Source organism: Scyliorhinus torazame, chromosome 8 (genome assembly GCF_047496885.1).
Source record: "Scyliorhinus torazame isolate Kashiwa2021f chromosome 8, sScyTor2.1, whole genome shotgun sequence".
In the NCBI taxonomy this organism is placed as follows: Eukaryota; Metazoa; Chordata; class Chondrichthyes; order Carcharhiniformes; family Scyliorhinidae; genus Scyliorhinus; species Scyliorhinus torazame.
The window spans coordinates 245,467,233-245,491,973 of NC_092714.1; the positions used below are offsets into that span (position 1 = coordinate 245,467,233).

General features: G+C 41.5%; 1 protein-coding gene across 1 annotated transcript in view; it reads left to right on the top strand.

The window, feature by feature from the left end:
- LOC140428502 (phosphatidate phosphatase LPIN2-like) overlaps positions 1-24,741 on the top strand; it is a 101,693-nt gene that overhangs the window by 68,051 nt on the left and 8,901 nt on the right. The window contains exons 8-16 of the mRNA XM_072515054.1: positions 2,494-2,593; positions 5,438-5,625; positions 8,099-8,192; positions 10,386-10,455; positions 13,738-13,830; positions 14,257-14,333; positions 15,946-16,090; positions 18,508-18,656; positions 22,383-22,469. Of these exons, the coding sequence (XP_072371155.1) occupies positions 2,494-2,593; positions 5,438-5,625; positions 8,099-8,192; positions 10,386-10,455; positions 13,738-13,830; positions 14,257-14,333; positions 15,946-16,090; positions 18,508-18,656; positions 22,383-22,469 (1,003 nt within the window). The remainder of the gene's footprint in view (positions 1-2,493; positions 2,594-5,437; positions 5,626-8,098; positions 8,193-10,385; positions 10,456-13,737; positions 13,831-14,256; positions 14,334-15,945; positions 16,091-18,507; positions 18,657-22,382; positions 22,470-24,741) is intronic.

Here is a 24,741-nt window from a genome sequence, read left to right on the forward strand (position 1 = left end):
CATTGCCCTTGAAGGTGGTGATGTTTCGCTTTTTTGAACCACTATAATCCGTCTGGTGCGAGTACACCCACAAAGTTAGGAAGGAAGTTCCAGGATTTTGACCCAGTGATAGTGAAGGTGTGGCTGTATAATTCCAAGCCAGGATGGCCAATGGCTTGGAAAGGTGGCAGTAAACTCCTTTATCAGTAGACCGACTGAAATGTACATTTTAAAAATAAATTTTTTATCCTACTAATTAGAAGCGTATTTTGCTCATAGATTAATACATTGTCTCAGTGTTATGTAAATATTTGTTGCGATCTGGTTAGTGACTAGTAATTTTTATTTTAAACTAGACAAAGGTTGGGTTGCCCACTTGGGAATAGAACCTCAAAGATTCCGAGTAATAAACTAAAATACATTTTAATATACAAAGTCAGAAAAGTAAGACAATCTATAATATCTATCTTGTGTTCTAACATTCAGAATTAACTTCAGATAAATCTGAATTAAAAGGCAAACTGTGGTCAAATACATTATAATGCATATCAAATAACAGATGCGACCAAGATAGATCCCACAGATTTCTCAGCAACCCACTCGGGTGTCAGTGATCACCTGAGTCACATGACCTTGTTAAAACTGACTCCCTCACGAGAGATTTCAACACTTCGCTTATGAACATTTAGCCTTTTGAGCTCTCTCAAGCCCCTCTGACTTAGCCTCAATAACTGATCGCCCCTTGATACTCCAGAGACTGTGATGCACAGGATTCACAAAGCTCCACTCCCACCTCTAAATACCTGCACAGTTCCAGCTCTTTTGCAGTCAGCGAGCTTCACTAAGCTGGTACTTTCATTAAATTCTCTGAATTTCAGTCTCCTAGCTGCACAGAGCTGTAAATGGCTCCCAGGATGCATTTGATCCCTAACCCTCTTTAGCACGGAACCAACTACTTTCTGCCACTGTCTCTGTTCCCAGGACTTTTTCAGAGCCCTAACTACATTTGATGGCTTCTCTGTGACCTGAAAATCGTATAAGCTCCAAATTGTAACCATCCCCTCTCCCGGCAAAAAGCACACCAATTGAAACCTGAGAACTTTCTTGCGTGTCACCTATCTCTGTAGCCTTTCAGCAGTCACAGAATACTTTTTAATTAATTTAATTTCAACTCCTAAAACAAAACCCCTCTCTGGACTACACACCTTTGCAACAAGTGCAGATATCAGGTCTCCATTTCTCAGCTAGATAAGCCCACAAGCTGTTTAATCGCTCCATTGCTTTTATTTTGCCTCCATTAAATAAACAGAGGTAACCTACTGAACTGGGTTTCTGGCAATCTCGAAATACCAGCATTTTAGTTAGTTTACCTTCACAACAATCTTCCCAGAAATGAACATTACCACTAAAATATTAACATAAACCATGTGCTAGATATTCGCAACAAACTGCACTATAGTTAAATACAGTAAGTTATTGTCACTCATTTTAATTTTGAGTGTGTCCTGGCCGAGTGTTGTTTTATATATTCAAGAAGATTTTCAGGTTGCGCTGTTGCAAAGTTGTGGGGGGAAATATATATTGTTCACAAACAGTGCTGTAATACATTATGCCCGGTTTATTTTAGGAAGTAAGAAGCATGAGAGTTTGCCAACTGTTTTCTTACTATATGCATTGATCTTTGTGTATGCCTTTTCAGGCATATTTCTTGCTCTTTGTGTCTTGTCCATGCCTTTCAATTTCTCTTTGTCAACTTGCAACCCAAAACTGAGGGTTGATATTGGATACACTTGCATAGTTGCTTTGACCAGTATATCTCTAAGCCACTATGCTGACTTCATTCGCGGTCTTAGCCTTTTTCTTACCTCATCGGTCCCATTCTCCGGTATATCGCTACAAAACGCGCTTCAGAGATCCTGATTGTATCAGCCCACTTACTTTCCTGTCCCATTCAAAATGTGGATGAAAGTTTGCAGCTGACAGACTTGACTCCCATCAGAAGTTTTTTTTAAAAAATCCTTGTTTGTTCACTTTTCATTTTTTTCCCTGAACTCCTCCTGTATGACCATAGTTTAACTTAATGTTGAAGCAGTTCAGCGAACCTGCGCTCAAACTGCTCGATGAAACAGTAGATTGCTGACACTCAAACAATTGAGATCTTGTGTTTGGTATAACCTTTTCCTTATGACTTTAAAATGGGATTTGGGCCAAATAATGTTTTGAATTGATGTGATTTATTCATCCGTAAACTAATAAAGTTTATACATGTGTATAAAAGCAGATAAAGTAGGCAACCATATTCAAACTTGAGTAATGAATATTATACAATTTCAATATTAGCACCTTATTCTAAACTGGCAAGTATAACATTTTCAAGCAAATACATGGTAGATACTAAGATGGATTGCAATAATCATATTTCAGTTCCTATGTCTGTATATATTCTTTAAAAAAAGGCAAATGTAAATAATATAAGTGAAACTAATATTGCATTTTTTTAATGTTCTGGAATAGGTGGACCTAAAAGAAGCCAACATCTGGGTCCTTGTGATATTTATTTGGATGATCTGCAAAAGTTGGATCCTAATATTGCAGCTCTGTATTTCCCAAAGAGGTATTGTAATCAAAATAGTGAAAGGATTCAGCAGACTGATGATAATAGTGTATTAATGTAGTCTTTTATTTCTAACCATAAAGTGTAAAAAAAAATTTTAAAATCCTTTTATGCTAGCTGCCAGATTCTCTTCATGCTCTCTCCTTGCTTTATTTAAATTACATTTTTAGCTTCCCCTCTGCTCTTTCTATATTCAGCCTGACTGTCCATTATATTTTCTGCCTGACATCTGTCATAAGCCCATTCCTTTTCATCAGCACCTCTATTCCTCTCATTATCCAGGACACTCTGGATTTATTTGTCCAACCCTTCTCCTTCACGGGAATGTATCTTGATATTCCCTTCCATTAGTTGGTGGTCGATATATTACACCGATCAATATTATTGCACCTTTCACATGCTTCACCTCTAACCAGAGCGATTCCGTCCTTAACCCATCTGGAGCATGCTCTGTCTCCAGTACTGTAATGCTGTCATTAATCAATAACCCCCACCCCCCTCCCCCTGCCCTTTTTATTTCTTTCCTGTCTCTCCTAAACACCTTGCACCCAGTAATATTTAAGGCTCAGTCCTGTCCTTCTTTGAGCCAGGTCCCTGTTATGGCAATAATATCATAATTCCACTTGTCCACCTGCCTATAGTTCACCAATCTTATTAAACACACACCATGCATTCACATTAACCCTGATCTAGGCTTTTTTTTACTTCCCCCTTACTCTGACCTTATCTAATGACTTGCTATTGCCTACTCTAATTCTATCCAACTCTCCAAGTATTCTATTAACCTTTATTTTTTAGGGCCTTCAAGAAAGTGGCAACAGAGATAGTGGAGGCATTGGTTATGATATACCAAAATTTCCTCCATTCTGGAAATGTTCCAGTGGATTGGAAAAATGTTACGGCCCCTGTTAAAAAAGGGAACAAGGTAGTAAGTAGGAAACTAGAGACCAGTTAGTTTAATGTCTGCCATTGGGAAATTGTTGGAATCCATTATTAAGGAAGTAGGAATGGGACATTTAGAAAGTCAAAGTGCAATCCACCAAGAGTCAGCATGGTTTTATGACTGGTAAATAGTGTTGATTAATTTGCTAGACTTCTTCGAAGATGTAGCTAGCAAAGTGGATAATGGGAGTCCTGTAGATGTTAGTGATTCTGGACATCCAGAAGGTACTTGATAGGTGCCGCACAAGGTTAACAGACAAGGTAAGATCCCAACGGGGTAATATATTAGCTTGGATAGAGGATTGGCTAACTAACAGAAAGCAGAGAGTGGGGATAAATGGGTCTTTTTCTGGTTGGCAAGTTTTAATTTGTGGTGTGCCACAGGGTTCTGTTGCCGGAAATCTAACTCTTTACAATCTCTGTTAATGACCTGGATACATGGGTAGAATGTCCTATAGCCAAATTTGCATATGACACTAAAATCGGGAGAAAGCAAGATGCACTGAGGAAATAAATTTACAAGTGGATATGGATAGGTTAGATGAGTGGGCCAAAACTTGGCAGATGGAATTTAAGGTGGATAAGTGTGAGGTTATCCATTTTGGTCAGAAAAATATAAAAACAACTTATTATCTAAACAGAGAGAAAATTCAGAATGCAGAGGAATCTGGGTGTCCTTGTGCATGAATCGCAGAACGTTAGTATACAGGTGTAGCAGGTAGTGAGGAAGGCAAATGGAATTTTGGCATTCATTGGTAATAGAATAGAGTACAACAGTAGAGAATGTGGTTGCAAACGTATAGGGCATTGGTGAGACTGCATCTGGTGTACAGTGCACACTTTTGGTCCCCTTACTTGAGGAAAGATGTAAATGCATTAGAAGCGGCTCAGAGAAGATTCACTAGATTGATTCTAGGGATAATGGACTTATCTTACGAAGAGAGATTGAGCAGTTTAGGCCAAAGCGCGCTGAGGTTTAGAAGAATGAGAAATCTAATTGAATTATAAAAGATGCTAAATGGGAATTGACGGAGTAGACATAAATCGGATGTTTTCCCTTGGACATTCTAGAACGAGAGGCCATAGATTTAAGCTAGAAGGGTGGCAGATTTAAAACACAAATGAGGAGAAACTACTTCACTCAAAGGGTCGTGAATCTATGGAATTCTCTACCCCAGAATGCAGTGGACGCTGGAACATTACATAACATTGAGGAGAATGATACAGTTTTAATTAGTAGCGGGATGAAGGGCTATGCGGAGTGGGTGGGAAGGTAGAGGTGAGGCTGAGGTGAGATCTGCCATGATCGTATTGAATGGTGGAATAGGCTCAAGGGGCTGAATTGCCGACTCCTGCACCTAGTTCTTATGTTCTGTCCTCCTTATCAGTTAATAATTCTCTACTGGTTTTTCTCCTCTCCACTCTGAATTTCCTTTTCATTCCCATTCCCGACACTCTAGTCTAAACTCTCCCCAATAGCACTTGCAAACCGCCTCGTGAGAACATTAGTCCTAGTCTTGTCAAGGTGTAACCTGTCCTTCGTGTACAGGTCCCACCTGCCCCAGAATCGGTTCCAATTACTCAGAAATCTTCTCTCCTGCTCCATTTCTCTAACCAGGTGTTGAACTGCTCAGTCTTCCTGTTCTTATGCTCGCTAACACGGGACGCAGGGAGTGATCCTGAGATTACTGCTCTATGGTCGCTCTCATCTTTAGGCTTTTGATGATGTTCATGCCACCAGTATAGAATGTATAAAATTAAATCCTGATATTCCAAGTATTATCATGTGATGGTTTCTAAATGAATTTGCTGATTGATGTGTAATTTGTCATTTCATCAGAATTACTTTTTGTTTTTAATTATTTTGTCTGCTGGATTTAAATGTTGCTGCTTCCTTTTCAGTGAACAGGATTCGGGTTCTAAGCAGTTGAATGAACCTGGTACACATTCAGAGTCACAATCTCCGCAATCAGTAGGAAGTGCAGGTGCAGATAGTGGCACGGAATATTTGTCTGATTCAGCTAGCGAACTACCAGATGTAAATCTCTCTCTCTGTGGTGGTCTCAGTGATAACAATGAGATTTCCCAAGGTAAAGTGACCTGGAGTACAAAGGCTTAAGATTGCTCATTTGGGTATGATAAGAGTTCTGCTTAGCTATTGTTCACTCAATATTATTTTCTGTTTTTCATTTAAGAATTGTTTTTTGCTGAGTCTTCTGCATGTTGGTACTTATATATTAATTGTACTGCCTTTAGCCAACTTATGCTTATAGCTTCCTGCTCCTGAGTTGGATTTGAGGAGTACCCCAAAGATGCGGAAGTTCCCAGGTTACGGCCTTATGCAGCAATTGTCCAGAAGTGCAACTTCCCGCGGACAATGGGGCTGTGCTGGGGACTATCCAACACGCATTTTAAATCTATACCATTGAATAGTTCTGCCAGTTTTACACCAAAAATTACTGTGAAAGAGTTGGAAGAAATAAAACCACTTCTAACTTCAAAAAAAAACCCCGCCCACCCTGAGCGGACACGATACCCTGCTCTCAAGTTTTCCAGATCAAATAAATGCACTTTAAACTCTTGTAATTCCCACAGGCCATGACTTTATGCCATTAGGTGAAAGTGAAAGTTATGACCCATAATATGTGAAAATATTCATTGCTTTAAAAAAAATGCAGTATACATACTCATGTGTTGTCAATCTACAAGTCAATTCTGGAATTAAAAGCTAGTTTCAGTAATGATGACTGTGAAACTACCTAATTCTCCTAAAACAAAACACACCTAACGTCCTTCAGGGGAGGAAACCTGCCAGTCTGGCCTAGATGTGACTTCATACCTGCAGCAATGTGGTTGACTCTTAACAGTCCCCTCAGATGGCTGAACAAGCCACTGAGTTATATTCAACCACTACAGGAAAGTTGAAGAAGGGTAAATCTGGACACCACTGACATTGACCTAACCAATAGAAATGGCAACTGCACATCCAGCCCAGTCAACCCTGCAAAGTCAGCTATACTACCATCTGAGGACTTGTGCCAATCTACAAGATGCACTGCAGTAACTCACCAAGGTTCCTTAGACAAAACCTTCCAAACCCATGCCACTACCATCTAGAAGGACAAGAGCAGCAGATACCTGGGAAACCCACCACCTGGAGGTTCCCTTCCAAGTCACTCACCATCCTGACTTGGAAATGTATCGCCATTCCTTCATTGTCGCTGGGACAGCATCCTAGAACTCCCTCCCTAACAGCACAGCGGGTGTATCTACCGCTCAAGGACTGCAGCAGTTCAAGAAGACAATTCATCACCACCTTCTGATGGACAAGTAGGGATGGACAATAAATGTTGGCCGAACCAGCGATGCTCACATTCTGTAAATGAATTTTAAAAAACCTCTGGAGCGAAGCACTAAACAGGGCCAGCTCCACCACCTCCGTGCCCAAGAGTGGCAGTCTTTGGGGTATCAGACCAGCCAAAACTTCATATGGGGGAAAAGGGCCAACGTTCTTGCATTTGCTTCCCTAATCGCCCTTGGAGAATCGTGCTCAGCTGGCGATCGGCAGCATAACCCACAGCTGCAGACTGGCTGGCAGACCTGTCGGAATTTCTCCATCTGGAGAAGATTAAATACACCATCCGAGGGTTGGCCGATGGCTTCCACAAATTGTGGAAGCCATTCATCAGCCTGTTCCAAGACCTGTTTGAAACCCACAACGGATAGAACGGGGCGGGGGGTAGGGGGATGCACAGGAGCCACTAGGGCCACAAACAGACCGGAACGAGGGGGGAGGGGGGAAACAGGGAGAAGGGACCCAAGAAAACGCCAAAGGGGAACCCAGGGAGAGAACGGCACGGGGACTAGAGGGCCCCTCACAAAGCTATAAGAGTAAAACAAACGACAAAACAAATCATCTACAGTGAAGGGAATGGCCTATGATAGGACCCAGAGACGGCAGAAAAAGGGAGGGGGGAGCGGAGGGGCGGGTGCCCAAAAGGAACAACCTGTGAATTGTAAATTATAACGTTACATCCATTTTGTATACAGTGTAAAAATGCAAACTTTAATAAAATTATTTATAAAACAAATAGGGTGCTCTTATAGAGTGTTGGTCCAGACTCGATGGGTCGAGTAGCGGCCTTCTGCACTGTCAGGTTTCTACGCTTCATCACCCTTAAAGTTCCCCTCCAAGCCCCACGCCATTCTGACTTTGAGCTATACGTGTTCCGACAGAGTATTCGGGATCATGTAAATGGAATTGAAATTTGATCAAGAGAAAATGTACTGTTTTGCATTCAATATGTTCACCAGCAGGAGAGCAACAATAAATTAACAAGCATCACCAAAAGAATGAATCGGGATGGTTTACTTTCCTTTGGTGCTGATGCATTAAGTGATTTTGTTCCGTGCTTGTGCATTTGCTGATCAGCTGAAGTTCTGAATGACCATTTAGTTTGGTGTTTTTGTTGAATTTAAGATGTCAGTGCTGTATTCTTTGCAGGCATGATGGTCATTCTCAATGGAAACTCTTAAAATGGTTGTTTATTAATTGTCCCACAGGAAAATTTGTACAACATGTGGTCACGTACCAGGACCTGGTTGAAAATCCTGGGATTATTGATGATCCAAATTTGGTCATTGGAATCAATAAAAAGTAAGTTCATAAACTCCGTAGCAACGCACACTGTTATACTGCAGGTTATTATATAGTTGCGTAAATTTGTTTTCAAAAATGGTTGAATTCTCAATAATGTGAAAATTGGTTAAGATAATATGCCAATTTTTAAATATAAAGCACATTGTACTTATTCTGATTTGATATTGATGAAATCAACAAAACCTCTGCAATTTCGAAAAATCTAAAAGAAAACAAAATGTTGACGTTACACACCCAGTCAGCTGCTGAGAATGTGTTGTAATTGACCAGTGTTTCCTGATTGTTTTAGTAGTACAGCTACTCTGATTTTTTGAATGTCTGATTTTCAATACCGTAATTTTGTGTTTCATCCTGATTTTTTCACTTCCTATTTTAATTTCTCTAATTGATTCTTAATTTTAGTCAACTTCATTTATTTAATTGTAAAGCTTTATATGGATTTTGGACTAATTCTGGGGAACGGGGTGGAAGTCAGCAATCCCATGACCACTCATTGCTCCATATAGCATCCTGAACACTGAGCACTATAATCAGGAGACTCGATCGAGGTGCTGGCGATGTAATTTCAAAATTGTCACCACACAAAATCTAGAATTCACTAAAGTGGAATTTGGTATTGTAAATCATTCAAAATGGCAAACTGTTTTTCCTGTTGGAGGATGTTGGTTTTCTGCCTCCAGTACATGCACTCTATATACCCACGCTTCCAATTCCAAGTTTTAATGTGAGAAAAACATTAATGTAATTAAACAAATGCCCCATTACCTGTTGCATGTGTGTCAACTGGCATATAGAATCCCAGCTCTCAGTGGAATGGGAAAACTGTGGGAGGAGAGAAGGACTTGTTTTACATAGGACATTTTTTGATTAAGATGATTAAAAATATTTCACACTACAAATTAATATTGAAGTAGAAAGAAAGCAAAATGTGTCCTTGTTCACAAGGAACATAAGTAGCCATTTTGTTAACTTGGTAAAAGTGGCCATTACATTCCTACAACTGGAGGTTGGAGTACTAAATATTTTAGCCATGATGTGGAGATGCTGGCGTTGGACTGGGGTGAGCACAGTAAGAAGTCTTACAACACCAGGTTAAAGTCCAACAGGTTTGTTTCGATGTCACTAGCTTTCGGAGGGCTGCTCCTTCCTCAGGTGAATGAAGAGGTATGTTCCAGAAACATATATATAGACAGATTCAAAGATGCCAGACAATGCTTGGAATGTGAGCATTAGCAGGTGATTAAATCATTACAGATCCAGAGATGGGGTAACCCCAGATTAAAGAGGTGTGAATTGTGTCAAGCCAGGACAGTTGGTAGGATTTCGCAGGCCAGATGGTGGGGGATGAATGTAATGCGACATGAATCCCAGGTCCCGGTTGAGGCCGCACTCGTGTGCGGAACTTGGCTATAAGCCTCTGCTCGGCGATTCTGCGTTGTCGCGCGTCCTGAAGGCCGCCTTGGAGAACGCTTACCCGGATATCAGAGGCTGAATGCCCTTGACTGCTGAAATGTTCCCCGACTGGAAGGGAACATTCCTGCCTGGTGATTGTCGCGCGATGATTGTCAAGACTTCTTACTGTAAATATTTTAAGGTAGATTTAGAATCCCTAGAGTGGGGGCAGCACGGTGGCACAGTGGTTAGCACTGCTACCTCACGGCGCCGAGGTCCCAGGTTCGATCCCGGCTCTGGGTCACTGTCCGTGTGGAGTTTGCACATTCTGCTCATGTTGCATGGGTTTTGCCGCCATAACCCAAAAGATGTGCAGGATTGGTGGATTGGCCGTGCTATATTGCCCCTTAATTGGAAAAAAATGAATTGGGCACTCTAAATTTAAAAAAAAAGAATCCCTAGAGCGCAGAAGGAGGCCATTTGGCCAATCAGGTATGCACCGATCCTCTGAAAGAGCACCCTACCTCAGCCAACCCCCGATCCTATCCTCTTAACTCCACTTAGGGGTAATTTCGCATGGCCAATCCATCAAACAACATCTTTGGACTGAGGAATGAAACCGGAGCACCTGGAGGGAACCCACGCAGACACTGGGACAATGTTCAAACTCCACACAGTCAACTGAAGTCGAAGTTGAACCTGAGTCTCTGGTGGTAGGCAAATGTGCTAGCCACTGTGCCGCCCCTTTAATTTATTTATCCTGGTATTAAAAACTCTGGATTTTTTTGTTTTTTGCAGATATTACAACTGGGCAGTTGCTGCCCCCATGATTCTCTGCATTCAAGCTTTTCAGAAGAACTTACCTAAGGTACATTTTATGCAGCTGGCAAGATGTTCTGGTTCAGCAAGGTGATTTGTATATTTTCCAATAATAATTGCTCAATTTTATACCTAATGGTTCTAATTTCTAACAATTGCCTCCCATGTAAAATAATTATTTCTCGCCCGTCTACACTTGAAGACAACAACCAATACTAAAATATAGTCAGTTCTGTGCCAGCTGCTCTTTACAACATCCTTCTGATGATTTGATTCATCTATGAGTTTAGATAATGAAGATTGGCAGGTAATTTGATTATGGCATGTGCTATTGTCTTTTCCCTCACCTCTGCTTCATCTCTGCAGTGCCAACAATGGCCACTAGGTAGTGATCAGGAACCTTTGCTGATTTTTCTTTTCTTCTTCTTCCCTTGTTGTGCCGTTTTTTTGTTATATTGGCTGAGATCAGCTGATTCAACATATTCCGAAATCAATCCTAGGATTTATCCCACTCTGCGCCTCAATGGTGAAACACTTGATCAATTCTACATGGCTCTTTAATGCATCGTGTGATGCAATTACTCTTACAGCAAAGGGGCAACTCATACCATTACAATAATAATAATCGCTTATTGTCACAAGTAGGTTTCAATGAAGTTACTGTGAAAAGCCCCTAGTCGCCACATTCTGGCGCCTGTTCGTGGAGGCTGGACGGTAATTGAACCCGCGGCTGATCTTGTTCTGTATTATAAACCAGCTGTCTTAGCCCACTGTGCTAAACCACAAGGCATAAGATAAACAATTGTCTGAGCTAGCTTTCTTTATTGCTTCTCCCTTCAATTTGAACCTGTCTTCATATTCTAAACCAGGAACTGCAAATGATGGAAATTTAGAAACTAGCAGCATCTCGGGCAGCATCTGTGGTGAGCACAGGTTTCTGTTTCAGGTGTAGACTGGCCACTAACAGGATGAACAGCAGGGCTGAATGGTATTTGATGGCCATTTTGAAAAAAGATATATTTTTATTCTCCTTTTTCACATTTTCTCCCAAATTTACACCCACCAACAATAAACAGTAATCAGTAACAAATATGTCAATCCCCATATCAATAGCAACGATCCCATCCTCCCACTAAACCCCAAACATTAGCCTGCATGTTCACATAAACAAATGACAAAAAGGAATCAGGAATCACCCATAGTCACCAATAACACCCCCCCCCCCCCCCAATTAATGTTCGATGTTATCCAGTTCTTGAAAATGCATAATGAATAATGCCCATGAATTGTAGAAACCCTCCACCCTTCCCCTCAGTTCAAACTTAAGAATCAAGAATTCCAGCAGGTCCTCCCGCCACGCCAGGGCACAGGGTGGAGAGGTTGCTCTCCAACCTATCAGGATACGCCTTCAGGCGATCAACGAGGCGAAGGCTACAACATCTGCCTCCGCACCCGTTTCCAGCCCTAGCTGGTCCGACACCCCGAATATGGCCCCCCAGGGGCCTGGATCCAGTTTCACGTGCACCACCTTGGAAATTATCCTAAAAACCTCCTTCCAGTAATCCTCTAGTTTTGGACAGGACCGAAACATAGGAATGTGATTAGCGGGGGGCCCCCTCCCGCAACGTTCACACATCTATTCCTTCAAAGAATCGGCTCATCCTCGCCCTAGTGAGGTGTGCTCTGTATACCATCTTCAGCTGCATCAGCCCCAACCTCGCGCACGAGGTGGAGGGGTTCACTCTCCGGAGCACCTCACACCAGAACCCCTCCTCCATATCCTCTCCCAACTCTTCCTCCCACTTCGCTTTGATCCCTTCCAGTGGTGCTTTCTCCTCTTTCAAAATAGCTCCGTAAACTGGCGACACTACCCCCTTCTCCAGTCCCCCCGTCATCAGCAGCTCCTCCAGCAATGTGGAGACCGTCTCCACCGGGAAGCTCTGTCTCTCCTTTCTGGCAAAATCTCGAACCTGCATGTATCTAAACATTTCCCCCTGCTCCGGCCCATATTTCGCTTCCAGCTCCTTCAATCCTGCAAACCGACCACTAAGAAACAAATCTTTTAGTGACTTAATCCCCTTCTCCTCCCATTTCCGACAATTTCCATCCCACTTCCCTGGCTCAAATCTGTAGTTCCCTGAATCGGCCCCCAACCCGAAGTGTTGGCGAAACTGCCTCCAACTTCTCAATGAAGCTATTATTACCTGACTCCCTGAGTATTTCCCCGGGGCCATCGGGAGCAGCGCTGTTGCTAGTGCTTTCAATCCCGACCCCCTGCACAAACTCTCCTCCATTCTGACCCACTGGGAATCAACCCCTCTGACCCAGCTCCGCACCTTCTCCACATTCGCCGCCCAATAGTAATACATCAGGTTCGGAAGACCCAAACCCCTTGCCTGCCTTCCCCTCTGTAGCAGCACCTTTCTAACTCTGGCCACCTTCCCTCTCCATATGAACCAAGTAATTCCCACAATCTCTCTGAAAAAAGCCTTTGGCAGAAAAATCGGCAGGCATTGGAAAATAAACAGAAATCGCGCCAATTGTTCATTTTAACCGCCTGTACCCGACCCGCCAGTGACAGAGGGAGACCATCCCACCTTGCCAGATCAGCTTTCACGCTCTCCACCAAACTAGAAATGTTGTACCTGTGGAGGCCCCCCCGCCCACCCACTCCCAGGCAACCTGCACCCCCAGGTACATAAAGTGAGTCCCTGCCCTACGGAATGGCAGCCCCCCCACCCCTGCCCCCACCCCCGGCCGAGACACCACAAAATACTCACTCTTGTCTAGATTTAGTTTGTACCCCGAGAAAGACCCAAACACCCGAAGCAGCTCCAATATTCCCCTATCGACACACTCTGTTCCGACACGGATAGCAGCAAGTCATCGGCATATAAGGACACCCTATGCTCTATCCCCCCCGCACTATTCCTTTCCATATCCCCCAAAACTTCTTAATGTGTTGGCTTGGCTGGAATGTTCATAAAATGTCACATTCCAGCAGGTTGATAAATTAACCCCTGCCATTTAGAATGGGGGTTTAGAACTTTCCAGAACTACCAGCATGTGACCAGCTGTGACCATTTTATCAGCACAGCAATTATCCATTTAAAAAAAACAACAGAATTTTAAACAAGTGAATCTGGAAGAGAAAAACATTTCTAAGATTTGTTCTTCTCCTTGGCTTCTCGGCATGATGATGTGTTGAGGCATCATAAAATTAGGATAACATGTTTTTGGTGAGAAGAAATATCAAAACTTGACGATTTAGAGGATTCATGACTACATTCTTGTGACTTGATCCTTAAGCTGCTTTTCTTCTTCACTGTAGGCTACTATAGATAAGCTGGTAAAGGAAAAGATGCCAAAAAAAACTGGTGGATGGTGGTTTTCCTGGCGCAGAAAAAACTCAACAGTAAAGGAGGTATGTTTTTTTTCAGATTATTTGTTTTGCCACTTTTAATTAAATCGTCAATGAAGCAAGAACAAACCAGGCACAAGTAGCACAGCTAATGATTGGGATGGTGGGAATCTGTGGTCACATAATATTTATGCATGATTTACATTGATTCCAAGGCAGCACATGGGAAACTAATAACCACAATGGAGACTAGATTCAGTTCATTTGAGAATTAATCTGATGACTACAATTGCAAACACAATATAAGAAAAGAGATGCATAGCAAAAAGAGATATTTTCTATAAAAAATTGTTTTGGTTGGATTTTTTTCAGATGCATTTAAAGGTACAGACTAACATTCAGCTGACATGACAGTTGTGGTAGTTTTGCTGTTGCACAGCTTTCTTTTGAGCATGTGCAGAGCTTTGATGCAGTGTTTTTATTTTTCAGCCAGAATCCAGTATCAAAAAAGGTGAAGAACATAATGAAAGAAATGAAAATAAACAAGCTATCTTAGAAGGTTGCAGGTAATTTTCAAGCATTAACTTTGCTTTCAAAAACCTTTACAAAAATTAAGGCTGTTTTGAACAGTTAACACTTGTTAGCTGTCTGTGATAGATATTGCAGCCACAATGAGCCTGTAGTAGGAGAGGTATGGATATTGACAACCATGGCAGATGCTGCATCTCAGATGAGAGTATTGTTGCAGCTGCACCTATCCAGATGATTTAGTGAGCATTGCAGATGGTGGAGAGGCTTTGAGGAATCGGGAGGTGTGAGCCACTTATTATAGACGAATTGTGCAGCATGACCAGCAAGTTAAGAGACTAATTTGCAGCAGTGCATAAGTTGCACCCCAAAACGGTACCTGAATTTCATGGTGTCAGGCCAGGTTCAGGGTTGGTGATTTTGAACGGTCAGTTTGAAATGCAAATACAAGACATGTTGGAAATGACTTGCCGTATTTTGATTGTGAAATCTTCATTTGGTCGTGGAATGGCTGCTTGGACCAGGGATCTGATTCGGAGCCTCAGCTTTTCAGCATGTTTATTTATGATTTTGCGTGACTGAATCAGGAGTTGTATGTCTAAATTAGCATGCAAAGTAAATTGTTTGAATGGGATTGCAGAATATACCAGGGCTTAGTGTTTAAGCAATTGCAGGAATAAAACTTAGGGCAGCACAGTAGCACTGTTGCTTCACAGCTCCAGGGTCCCAGGTTCGATTCCCGGCTTGGATCACTGTCTGTGTGGAGTCTGCACGTTCTCCCCGTGTCTGCGTGGGTTTCCTCCGGGTGCTCCAGTTTCCTCCCACAAGTCCCAAAAGACGTACTTGTTACATAATTTTGACATTCTGAATTCTCCCTCAGTGTACTTGAACAGGTGCCGGAATGCAGTGATTAGGGGCTTTTCACAGTAACTTCATTGCAGTGTTAATGTAAGCCTACTTGTGACAATAAAGATTATTTTAAAAAAATTATTAATGTATAAATACAGGTTATGGGACCTTAACTTTATTGTAAGGGTTTGGGGGTTTGAACTAATCAATGTAGTAAAATTAGAAGATGATTGTATTGTGTAGGTAGAAACCAGTTCCTCTGCTTGGGGAATCCAGAGCAAGAAAATGAAAATTGCTTCAAATGAAGTTACTGTGAAAAGCCCCTAGTCGCCACATTCCAGCGCCTGTTAGGGGAGGCTGATACGGGAATTGAACCATGCTGCTGGCCTGCCTTGGTCTGCTTTCAAAGCCAGCGATTTAGCCCTGTGCTAAATCAGCCCCTTGGGGCTTGATCTTCAAATTAGTCCGTGGCTATTTAGGAGTAAAATCTAAAACCTGCTCCCAAAAGGCTGTAAATGCTGCATCATTTGAATCTTTGAAGATAAGGATTGGTAATTTTTTGTTAGTTAAAATATGGAACAAAGGCTGGTAAATGGCGTTCTTAACAGATCAACCATGAGTTACATTTACTTTCAGTAAACAATCTGTAATTGGTGGTGCACATATTAACATATACTATATTTTGCTATGAATATTCTAATCAATTGTAATATATAAGAAAACAGGGTTGACAGTATTAACATGTCAAATGTTGACACATTTGATTGCAACTTAATGCTTTATTATTTATCTATGGAACAGGCCTAAAGAAGACTTTACTTCTAGTGACGATGACTTCAGCACTATCAAGGACCGTCCAAAGCCAGGTTCTAAATGTCGAGATTCCCCTTGTCAAAGCAGTACGGCTACATACAGAAAATCGCTGAGGCTGTCCTCAGAAAAACTAGTAAGCAAATGGTTCTTAAATCCCTGTTTCAACCATATTGTAATTTAAATTATGAATTATTTATTTATTTCAAAAATAAATTTAGAGTGCCCAATTAATTGTTTCCAATTAAGGGGCAATTTGGCATGGCCAATCCACGTACCCTGTACATCTTTGGGTTGTGGGGGTGAAACCCACACAGACACGGGGAGAATGTTAAACTCCAAACGGACAGTGACCCAGGGCTGGGGACGAACCTGGGACTTTGGCGCCGTGAGGCAGCAGTGCAACCGTGCTGCCCTATGAAATAAATTATTGATTTGTTTTCATATTTAATACTTGCTGTAGCCTTGATTAGTTTATATGCAGAAGGTTCAGGTGATAAAGAAAGGGATGACACTCATATTTTATATTTTGAAACTTTAAGATATCCCAAAGTGCGTCAATCTTTTAAGATGTTATCATTTGGGGAAAAGTAGCAACCAGTCTGTGCACAGGAATGTTCCATGGGCAATAGTGGGATAAATGACCAGAAAACTTTTAATAGCAATGAGGGATAAATGCTAGAACTAATTCTGGGTGAAATCCGATGTTCTTCAAATAATAGCACAGAATCTTCAAGTGGCTTCACTTGCACACCTGTGTTTTGTATTGAGAATAATGGTGAGGCAACAACACTATTATTACATTATAAGTCAAAGAGCAGTAATATGTACCATTAAATGCCTAAATTCAAAATTGCAGTCAGTTACCCTGCTCCTCCTCAGGCTGTGCTATAACCATACCTCACCAATTGATTCAGCATTGAAATCAGTACAAGGGCATGACGTCTGGTGCTTTCTATTCTCTATCCACTTACACACCAGAGAAGGTTAGGGCTGTGCAGTCGGGTTTAAATAATCAGTCATAATTATTGCCAAATAACCTTGTTGACCCTAAAAATTTGAGTTTAGAGTTTTAATTTCTTCAGAATCTAATTAGTGTTGAGACCTGTTTTTTTTAAACTTTTCAGTCTTTTTCTTTTATATCTCTTTCAATCTCCTCTTTCCCAATATTTATTTCATTTTCTTCACAGGATTTAAATCTAATTTGTAGTTTTTGGCTTATACTTGCGGATTTAGACTCTCTGGGCCAGATTTTCAAAGGGCTGCAGGTTTAGGACCCAGTGAGGATGATAATTAAGAATCTCGTCCCTGAATCAAAATCGCTCCTGGACAGATTTAAATTTTCGAACGGCGGACCGGACTGGGCAGAGGCAGGGGAACCGAAAACATGATTGCCACAAATTAACAGTCCCTTGAGCACATTAAAAAGCTCATTAAAGGATTTGCCTGTTCTTCATTTGAATTTGGAAAGCTCAGTTTTGGCAAAGCCGAACTCTGGCGCGTGTTGGTTCACTGCACGGCTACTAGAAACTATCCCTGCATTGGGTTGTAAATGACTTTTTCTGGATTGCCCCTGTAATCTCACCTGTATGACCTGCTTGCTCTGCTGTAGACAGTGCCAGCCCTCTAGGGAACTGGCTGCTCTCTCTGTCAAGAAAGTGGCAGCAACCAACATGCTACTGCTTACTGGGGAGTCTCAGTGCTACTAATTGGACTCCAAGCACATCAACTGTCCAGTTAGGACATTTACATTTGACAATAGCTAGAGTGAGACAGCTCGGTGTTGGGGCCTGGAATTCATCTGGGTGCTGGGTTCCAAGCCCTGCATTGAATGTCCAGCCCTGTGTCTCTGTGAGGGCTCTTCAGTCGGGTTGAAGGCCAAACTGCTGCTTACCCTGCTCACAGATGCCCCGGGTCAGAAACCTGTGTCAGCATGTCTCTGCTCAAAAGCCTGCTTACATTTTGTGAGCAGCTGTCTCCACTCCACATCTCTCTTTCTGGCTGCCTTTTCCTTGTACTCCTGCACATTGTTTCTGTTCAAATAATCATCCAATGCAGTCTTCAGTGCTCCTCTTGAATAGCCTCCACCGCACATCCAAACAGCGCATTCCAGACTCACACCACTCGTGTGAAAAAGTATTTTCTGACATATTTGCTGCTTTTGCAAATCTCTTTCAATCTGTGCCCTTGCATTCTTGATCTTTTTACAATTGGGAACTGTTTATCCCTATCTACCTTGTCCAGCCCCCTCATCTCTTTCTGATTTGTCGTTGTGTGATTGGCTGCTTACTCTGGTTGATGACATCACTGCTGCTGGATGCCTAGCCATTCCGGTGACTGGGCACAAGATGTAAACTGTCATTGGAGCAGGGGAAATCCTCAGATTGCTAGATCTTTATGGGCTTTCTCCAGGTCAGCAGGTGATGCCATTGCTTACCTACTGATACAAAATCCCACCCAAAGCAATTTAGGAAGCTGATGCATGTTTGGAGTTGTGTTTAATTTTAGTGCTAAATTATTCTCGATGTATTATCTGTTTCTTGTTCCTTTTAGAGTTGCTTAAATCTGAAGGATGGCCCAAATAATGCAGTGTTCAGCGTGACAACGCAATACCAGGGAACCTGTAGATGTGAAGGTACCATTTACCTCTGGAACTGGGATGACAAAGTTATTATATCCGATATTGATGGGACAATAACCAAGTAAGTGTGCCTGTAACCCTAGTTAACTTTGATTAAATCTGTGTCCATTTAAAAAAAAAAGTACAACTTAGTAGGAATCCACATCTAATTTTAAAACTGAATATCATATTTTGGTTTTGTTGGTAATGTGAATTAAGCTTTTCCCTTTCCATGCTGAGAAGAAGGATGAACAGTTCTTAAAACCATATACTAAGATTTGCAAAATAAAAATAGTCACTTAACTATACCAATTGTGAAATGAAAAATTGCTTATTGTCACAAGTAGGCTTCAAATGAAGTTACTGTGAAAAGCCCCTAGTCGCCACATTCCGGCACCTGTTTGGGGAGGCTGGTACAGGAATTGAACCGTGCTGCTGGCCTGATTGGTCTGCTTTAAAAGCCAGCTATTTAGCCCAGTGTGCTCTATAGTGAAGCCCACATGAAGTATAGTGCTCACATAAACGCAGACTTTGGTTAATTGTCCATTTGTTCGGAGTCCTGGTTCTTTGTCTCCCATTAAATGTTCAATCTGGTTAAATGAAAACCGCTTTCAAGCATATGCTATGTAAACACAGATTTTCATTGTTATGGGTTGACCATACTCTCACCTAGATTTATAAATTCTAATTCAGTGTCTCATGAGAGAAAATAACCATTGCTTTGTATCAAGAAATGTTTGATATACTGATATTCTGCTTAAATGGGATTGAGAGAGAGCGAGATAAAGAGACGAAGGAAAGATGAAAAACGTTACCTTTGTAAGAAATCTCCAACAACAATTAAAATCCGAAAGAATGAGACACCGCACAAGCACATTTTCAATGTTAGGAGTGTTGTTTAGGAGAAATTAAGAGTATGCTGTTAAAAGTGACAGGGCATGTTGATAAGGGGATCAAAAACCATATGGATTACTAGAGTTTATAAACAGAGGCATACAATATCAAAGCAAAGAGATCATCCTAAGATCCTGGTGTGGCCTCAGCTAAGGTATTGTGGACAGTTCTGGGCCTCACACTTCAAGAAAGTTGTAAGGATGTTAGAAAAAGGGCAGAGAAGGATGTTATCAGGTATGAGGGACTTCAATTATCAAAAGAGTTTGGAAAAAATGATCTTGGAACAGAAAATTAAGAGGTGACTCAGTAAAGGTATTTTTTAATAGGATGATTGGAGGTTTTGATAGACTAAATATAGAATAAATAAACTGGTTTGTGGATCAATAACTCGATAAGTCAGGTTCAGAATCATTCGAAAAGATTGAGGGGATCAAAGTTCTTTGAGAAGGTGACTGAACAGGTAGACGAGGGTAGAGCAGTTGATGTGGTGTATATGGATTTCAGCAAAGCGTTTGATAAGGTTCCGCTATTGCAAAAAATACGGAGGCTGGGGATTGAGGGTGATTTAGAGATGTGGATCAGAAATTGGCTAGCTGAAAGAAGACAGAGGGTGGTGGTTGATGGGAAATGTTCAGAATGGAGTACAGTCACAAGTGGAGTACCACAAGGATCTGTTCTGGGGCCGTTGCTGTTTGTCATTTTTATCAATGACCTAGAGGAAGGCGCAGAAGGGTGGGTGAGTAAATTTGTAGACGATACTAAAGTTGTTGTCGATAGTGTTGTCGATAGTGTGGAAGGATGTAGCAGGTTACAGAGGGATATAGATAAGCTGCAGAGCTGGGCTGAGAGGTGGCAAATGGAGTTTAATGTAGAGAAGTGTGAGGTGATTCACTTTGGAAGGAATAATAGGAATGCGGAATATTTGGCTAATGGTAAAGTTCTTGAAAGTGTGGATGAGCAGAGGGATCTAGGTGTCCATGTACATAGATCCCTGAAAGTTGCCACCCAGGTTGATAGGGTTGTGAAGAAGGCCTATGGAGTGTTGGCCTTTATTGGTAGAGGGATTGAGTTCCGGAGTCGGGAGGTCATGTTGCAGCTGTACAGAACTCTGGTACGGCCGCATTTGGAGTATTGCGTACAGTTCTGGTCACCGCATTATAGGAAGGACGTGGAGGCTTTGGAGTGGGTGCAGAGGAGATTTACCAGGATGTTGCCTGGTATGGAGGGAAAATCTTATGAGGAAAGGCTGATGGACTTGAGGTTGTTTTCGTTGGAGAGAAGAAGGTTAAGAGGAGACTTAATAGAGGCATACAAAATGATCAGGGGGTTGGATAGGGTGGACAGTGAGAGCCTTCTCCCGCGGATGGATATGGCTGGCACGAGGGGACATAACTTTAAACTGAGGGGTAATAGATATAGGACAGAGGTCAGAGGTAGGTTCTTTACGCAAAGAGTAGTGAGGCCGTGGAATGCCCTACCTGCTACAGTAGTGAACTCACCAACATTGAGGGCATTTAAAAGTTTATTGGATAAACATATGGATGATAATGGCATAGTGTAGGTTAGATGGCTTTTGTTTCGGTGCAACATCGTGGGCCGAAGGGCCTGTACTGCGCTGTATTGTTCTATGTTCTATGGAGGACATTTTCTCTCCGAAATATTGTCAGGATCTGGAATGCTTTACCTAAAAAAGTGATGGGTGATGATTCTGTAAATTTTAAAAGAGAATTAGACAAGTACTTGAAGCGGAGGAGCTTAGAACGTTATGGAAAGAAAGCAAGGATGTGAGAACAAGCATGTCTGCTCTTTCAAAGATCCAGCATGTACACATGAACCAAATGGTGACCTCCTTGTACTATGTGTTTCTGTGATTCTGTGAAAGTCATTAGTTCGTTGCTCAATATAACAGTAAAAAAAATACATTTTCCTTTAAACAACAGCCTTGAGTGATGCTGTTGCTGAAAGCTATGGTGTTGAAATTCATGTCAGCGGTGTCATAAAATAGGTGGTATTGGATCAATCACCCATCGTATATAGTGCCTGATATTTATTTCCTTTGACTCAGATGGAACTGAATATCAGGCACTGTATAACAGGTAGCTGATCTAATATCACCAGTTTTGTGCCATGGCCTGAGACAAATTTCTACCCTGTCATGTGAGAGTACCTTTAAGAAATGGGTGTTTAAGAAATGTACTTTTAAGAAATGGGTGTTTATCAGTGATGTCAGAGTGTGGGCGGAGCTGGGCTGTCTTGTCCCCTTTTTACTTTCGTTTTAGGCTGTTTGCAGCAGGGTGTGTTTTAGTTTTGTTTTCAGCGTTGGAGCTGAAGCCAGACCAAGCAGCTGTACTGTTGATGTCTCTGCCATGAAAAGACTATCTCTTGATCATTTGGTGAATTCAGAATTATAAATGTTTTCAGTAGTGAATGTAAACCTGATGTGCTTCTGTTAAAAGGTGTTTTGGGATGTTGTTTGGGAAGTTATTAAGGATTACTTCGTGTTGTATTCTTTGGGGATTGTATTTGAATTGATGGTTGCTAAGATGTTCATTCAAAAAGGTTAACTTGAGTTCATAGAATAAACAATGTTTTGCTTTAAAAAAATACTTTTCCATTTCTGCTGTACCACACCTGTAGAGTGGGCCGTGTGCTCCCCATACACAATCTATTAAAAATTGTGGGTCAGGTGAACTCCATGATACACTCTGGGGTTCTTTAAACCCTGGCCCATAACAACCCCTTAACGTTTTCAACACTTCTGACCACTGTGGAGAAATTCTGCCTCTGGCCTCAACCATACGTATACCTGTGCTTTGGTCCACTTGTGCTCTGAATTCTGATGCAGTTGAATCATGTTTCAGTGGAATATTGAATATCTATGATTAATACCAATGATTCTTTTGTGCATTTCCAGATCCGATGCTTTAGGCCATATTTTGCCACAGCTGGGAAAGGATTGGACCCACCAGGGAATTGCAAAACTCTACCATAAGATACATCAGTATGTATTTGCATCTGTTGAACAGATCATACTAAATTATAAGTTCAGCACTTTATTGACCCCTTTAGTTTTTTCACGAAAGAACAGTGATTCTTGCCTGAAGTATAGCTCCATAGGTATTGTTGGTTCACCTTTGTTGTTCAGATGAGTGTTGTTGGTTTAGTGCACCATGAAAATCATGCCCATGTTTCAGCTTTCAAGACTACCTTCTCACCTCTACAGCATTGCCGGTCACCTTTGTCTGAATCTATTTGCTGCTGAAGCCCTTGTGCGTCCCTTTATTACCTCCAGCCTTAACTATTCCAATACTCTCCTGACTGGTCTCTAATTTTCCACCCTTTGAGTTTGAACTCAACCAAGTATGTTCTATCGCAATTCTAACTTTCACCAGATTCCATTTACCTGTCACTTCTGTGCTCACTGACCTATATTGGATCATGGTTAAGCAATGCCTCAATTTAAAATTCTTACCCTTATTTTCAAATCCCTCCATGGCCTCTCCCTTCTTTATCTCTATTCCAGCCCTTACAAGTCTGTGATATCTGTTCCTATTTCTATTGCACATCCACAGTTTCTTTCATTACACCATTAACAGCTTTGCCTTTAGCTGCCTCGGCCCTAAGATGTGGAATTCCCTCCCTAAACTCTTCTCCTCCTTTAAATCAGTGCTGAAAATGCCTTGTTCAAGCTCTTTGCCACTTCTCCGAACATTTCTTTGTCCTGACACCAGGCTTGATCTTTTTAAATAAAATGGTGACTTGACCACTCTTTGCTGACCCAATTGGGCCGTCTGCAATTTTACATTGCAGGCAGAAATGACACTCGCCCCATGCTGGGTTGGGCTCCATTGACATCATCGGAACCACATCTATTATTTTAATTTGAGACCTAAGCAAGGGAGCAGGGCGGCTAACCTACTGGGCAGTCCCTGCAGGGAACAGCAGCCAGAGTGATAAATGGGCTAGTACATTTGTAAAACCATTATTTTTCCTAAAGTAACAATTGATGTGACTTATGAAATGAATAGGTAATCAAGGGATAATTTAGCTCGCTACTGTACAGGGATAACATTTATTGCAATCTCAGACTTTGGTTAAAAAATAACAGTCGGGGCAGCACGGTGGTGCAGTGGTTAGCATTGCTGCCTCACGGTGCCGAGGTCCTAAGTTCGATCCCGGCTCTGGGTCATTGTTCGTGTGGAGCTTGCACATTTTCCCCGTGTTTGTGTGGGTTTCGCCCCCACAACCCAAAGATGTGCAGGGTAGGTGGATTGGCCACTCTAAATTGCTCCTTAATTGGAAAAAATTAATTGGGTACTCTAAATTTAAAAAAAAAAAAAAGTTGTATTTCAAAATTGTTGGAGGCATGGTAACTGTAGGTCTTAATCGGTGAATGAGCTAAATTAGGGTGGCATCCAAGTGTGATTGAATTTTCAAACAGATTGAAAGTGAGTGTCGAGGGAAATTTTGTTTGTAGTGTTTTTTTAGCTTCTGCCACCAGGTGGTGTGCGATATTGTTTCAAATGATTACATTTTAGTTTTTTTTACAGTTTCTGCTGATGAGGTTTCAGAAAAGTTCACAACTGCATTTTTTTTACTGCTGATAATTTTGATCAATAATTCGGCCACTGGTGTTTCATTTTGGAAGTTATGTCTATTTCTTGTCTAAAAATATAGAAATAAAAATGTTTTGTTTCTTAAATTGCATTCAGTGGGTAGAAAATCTAATGGTGTGTCTGTAAACATGTACTTTAAACAACATCAGTAAAAGATCTACAGTTTATCGTTAATTCAGTTGGCAATTCAGTTGGCTTCCTGCACTCAAAAGTGAATTATCCAGTCATTAGATTTAAGTAATTGGAATAAAATAGCATTGAAAGCTGTGAAATATAAATTCAGATTATCCAGTAGTTCAATTTAAGTGCATTAACAGGATAGCCGTGCTTAATTGATTTATCTTTGAGATGGTTTCTAGTTAAGTTTTCAGATTGCAATTTGACAGTTTGTGCAACTCTGAAAAATCATGGGATGTGGGAATCACTTGCAAAGCCAGCATTGTTGCCCATCCTTAATTGCCCTTGCGAAGATGGTGGTGTACCGCCACCTTAAATCGCTGTAGTCCTGAGGTGCAGGAACGTTCACTGACAGAGCTGCTAGGGAGGGAATGCCAGGATTTTGACGCAGCAACATTAAAGGGAAAGCGGTATATTTCCAAGTCAGAATGGTATTTGGCTTTGAGGGATGCATTCAGGTGGTGGTGTTCCAATGTGTCG